Consider the following 3,775-nt stretch of genomic DNA (forward strand, 5'->3'; position numbering starts at 1 on the left):
ATGAAAATAATGTCTTATATGTTATGTGATTTTATGGATCCTTGAGGGAATATTATACACATATCTAGTTGATTTAGTTCATTTGACAATATAAAAAATAAATAAATATCCTCGCCTTGTTTTGTCTTTTCTTTGTTACATTTACACTGATGGATGAAAACAGACCATTGAAGAGAAGAAGAGTTCAAGTCCAAACATGTCTGTTGACAAACAAACAACCAGAGACAAACAACCAACCGGAGAAAAACAACCAGACAAACAACCAACCAGACACAAAAAAACAGAGTAAAACAAACAACCAGAGACAAACAAACAACCAGAAACAAACAACCAGATAAAAACAAGCAACCAGAGACAAACAAACAGAGTAAAACAACCAGAGACAACCAACCAGAGACAAACAACCAGATAAAAACAACCAGAGACAAACAAACAGAGTAAAACAAACAACCAGAGAAAAACAAACAACCAGAGACAACCAACCAGAGACAAACAACCAGATAAAAACAAACAAACAACCAGAGACAAACAACCAGATAAAAACAAAGAAACAACCACAGACAAACAACCAGATAAAAACAAACAAACAACCAGATAAAAACAGAGACAAACAACCAGAGACAAACAACCGGAGAAAAACAACCAGATAAAAAAAACACCCATAGACAAACAACCGGAGAAAAACAAACAACCAGAGACAAACAAACGACACTGACCTTTGACCTTGAGAGTCACTCTTGTCCCTCTCAGAAAGTTTCCATCCTTGTAGACTCTACAGGTGTATACTCCTGTGTCTCTGACTGTGAGGTGTTTCAGGGTCAGACTGAGGTCTTGAGTTCTCAGTGGATCTTCCTTCATCTCTGTTCGGTCTCTGTAAACCTGGTCCTGTTCTTCAGGTCTGTCAGAACCTTTCTGATACACATGGACCTTCCTACTGACTCTGTCCGTCCACTCCACGCTGACGTCTCCAGACAGGTGGGCTGTGGTCTTGAAGGGCAGCTGGACAGACCCCTCCCCCTCCTTCACATCCTTCACCTTCACCTTCACCTGTTGGTCTGAGAGGAGAACAAAGCACAACATGAGCTGTACAGACAGCAGCAGCAGTTTTTAATCTCTTTATTGAAGGATTACAAAGTTGTAGAGAAACCTGAAGGACAGAACCAGATCAGACCAGAAGGGAACAGGAGACACTAATTCAGAAACTAAAAGCAGGTGTTGAAGGTGTTCGAGACCATCAGAGTCTTGATGCTGTTGGGATTGTTTTGTCTCCTCTGTCTTTCTTTTGTCACATTTACACTGATGGATGAAAACTGACCATGTCTTCTGTTTTCATCCAGAAGGATCATCTCTGCGCTGCAGATGAATCTCAGCTCCTCACAGCATTTCACACATATGTTCAACATCAGAGCAAAACACTGACACACAAACATTCATTACATCAAAATGTCAGAGTCTGTGAATCCACAGGATCCACTCAGCTCATCTCTACGTCTCTGTGACAGCTGATTTGAATCAATAAAGTTGATCCTGTCAAAGTAAAACTCTGGGACTTTCTTGCTGACGAGTCAAGGCAGGTGAAAGTCGTCTCACTGATTACTGATTAGTGAGTTATTGGATCTCTTCTTTAGATAGTTAAACTCGTGGGGGATGGCTGAACTAAAACAGAAAAATCAAAAACACATGAAACATCAAAGAGACTAGATCCTGGAAACGTAACAATCATAATTATACAACATGAATGTAAGTCTGTGAGTTGCTCCTGGTTGTTAAAGACTTTATACGATGAAGAGCTCAATCACATCGGTGAAGAAAAGGGGACATGGGGCGACTGTCTGTCCTGGGGGAGCAGGAATCCAGGTGAATGTACAGTATGTCGTCAGTCTGCATGGAGGCCTCTGGTCCAGGTCACAATCAGTTCATCCTCAAAGAGAAGTCTTCACTAAAACTCAATTTGTGAGGGTGTGTTCCCATTTCACCCGGTCAAAGACCTTTTCAGCTGAGGACAGTCAGAGACACACACAGACACACACACACACATACACACACACACACACAACCTACCTTTTTTGATTAAATGCCTCACGTATAGTAAAAGACCCCCCATGTCACCAAAGAAAACGACCAGGGCAACCATGAGAACCCAGAATTCAACTGTGACAGAGAACGGTTCTGTGGAGAAGATAAACATAAACATAAACTGTTGAAGCCAATACACTTATTTGTGTTTTACCTACCTATACCATATCATATTTATCATATTCATGTGAGTCATTTGTAATCATGCTGTCACCTACATATCAAATCATGATGAGATACTGCTGTTTATGTTGACGTGATATTGCTAAAGTGATTATGATGATGCGATGATGATGTCAGGGGGTGTTAACTCTATAAGTAGACGTCACCTGAGCACAGGTAGGAGGTGTGTTTGGCTAGAGAGCGGAAGGGCAAACTATTTTTCAACCGCATTTTGACATAAAGCGAGTTTTCTGTTTAAGATGATCTTTATTTATTTTGCTGTTGCTGTTATGCAATAAAAGAAAGTATTATTGTGACACTACAGAAGAGTGAATGCGCGTTGATTTACTGACCGCTCCTACATAAACAACAACATGACCTTTACATGACCCCTGTGACCCTGGTCCAAGCTCCTGGATTGCTTCATTCACATCAGGTCTGGTTCTCATTAACAGGTTTAATGGATGATGTCATTAGGATGGATATATCAGTTACTGCTGATTGGCTGGAGAGAAATAACCCCCCCCCCCTGACCTTTGACCTGTAGCTGTATGTCTCTCAATCTCCGCTCATTTCCAAACGCTGTGATGAAGCAGATGTAGTTGCCGCTGTCAGAGGGGCGGGGTCTTGTCAGAGTGAGGCTGAGGTCTCCAGTCGTCAGAGCATCAGTCTTCATCAATGTTCGGCTGCTGTAACGCTGGTTTTGGTTTCTGAGGTCGTCACCTTGCTGGTGTCGCTGGTGGACGGTTGAAGGACTGAGGTCGCTGCGGCTCCACGTCACTGTGGGGTTCAGAGGAACAGAAGGGTCCTCACAGGGCAGCAGGACCGACTCCCGCCCATAGACCTCCACCGTGTCTCCATGCTGAGAGACTGAGGACACAGAGACAGGGACATGAGTCACTGATGTCCTAGTGTCCACAGAGAGAACTGCAGGTCACATGACCTCAGGGACCACACACGTCTTGTGAAGACGTTTGACTGATGAACATCTGATTATTGATTTAAAACAGTTTGTTGGTTTGTAAATGATGTTGGTGTCTTCCACCTGCAGGCTTTATCACTGCTCATCATTGTTGTCTGAGTAACAGACTTAACATTGCACTTTATTATAGTTTGTATTGTAAATTTGATTTATTCTTTAAGGATTCTGTTGTGTGTTTGTGTTTTATCATTATGAGTTATTCTTATTTACTGTTTCATACCTATTATAATCTGTGGAATTACATTACTGCACTTTAAAACATGTAAAAACGGGACTTCGAGTGGCGTAGTCGGCAGAGCAGGTGCCCCATGTGCAGAGGCTACAGTCCTCGCTGCAGTCGGCCCCGGTTCGAATCCCGCATAGGACGGCCCTTTACTGCATGTCATTCTCCCTGTCTCTCTCTACTGTGCTATCACAAAGGCATAAAAAGCCCCCCCCAAAAAAAATATGATGCTGCGTTTTCATTGTAAAATGAGCCGATTATGTTGAAAATATTTATATTGTGTTGTTTTGACTGTGTATATGTATGTATGTATGTATATGTGTATATGTATA

At 42.1% G+C, this 3,775-nt stretch overlaps 1 protein-coding gene across 3 annotated transcripts in view; it reads right to left on the reverse strand.

Annotated features, from left to right (window-relative positions):
* Positions 1-3,775, reverse strand: part of LOC147818169 (uncharacterized) — a 19,227-nt gene that overhangs the window by 2,333 nt on the left and 13,119 nt on the right. For all 3 annotated transcript variants that reach the window (XR_015438253.1, XM_087178369.1, XM_087178368.1), the window contains exons 7-9: positions 2,773-3,108; positions 2,062-2,169; positions 717-1,055 (exon numbers count right to left, since the gene is read on the reverse strand). Coding sequence is in view for 2 of the 3 variants with exons in the window: in XM_087178369.1 (XP_087034495.1) it covers positions 717-1,055; positions 2,062-2,169; positions 2,773-3,108 (783 nt within the window). In the remaining variant the exon portion in view is untranslated. The remainder of the gene's footprint in view (positions 1-716; positions 1,056-2,061; positions 2,170-2,772; positions 3,109-3,775) is intronic.

This window comes from Seriola lalandi, unplaced genomic scaffold (genome assembly GCF_002814215.2).
Source record: "Seriola lalandi dorsalis isolate HSWRI2012SDOR001 ecotype SW California unplaced genomic scaffold, Sedor1 jcf7180002054685, whole genome shotgun sequence".
In the NCBI taxonomy this organism is placed as follows: domain Eukaryota; kingdom Metazoa; phylum Chordata; class Actinopteri; order Carangiformes; family Carangidae; genus Seriola; species Seriola lalandi.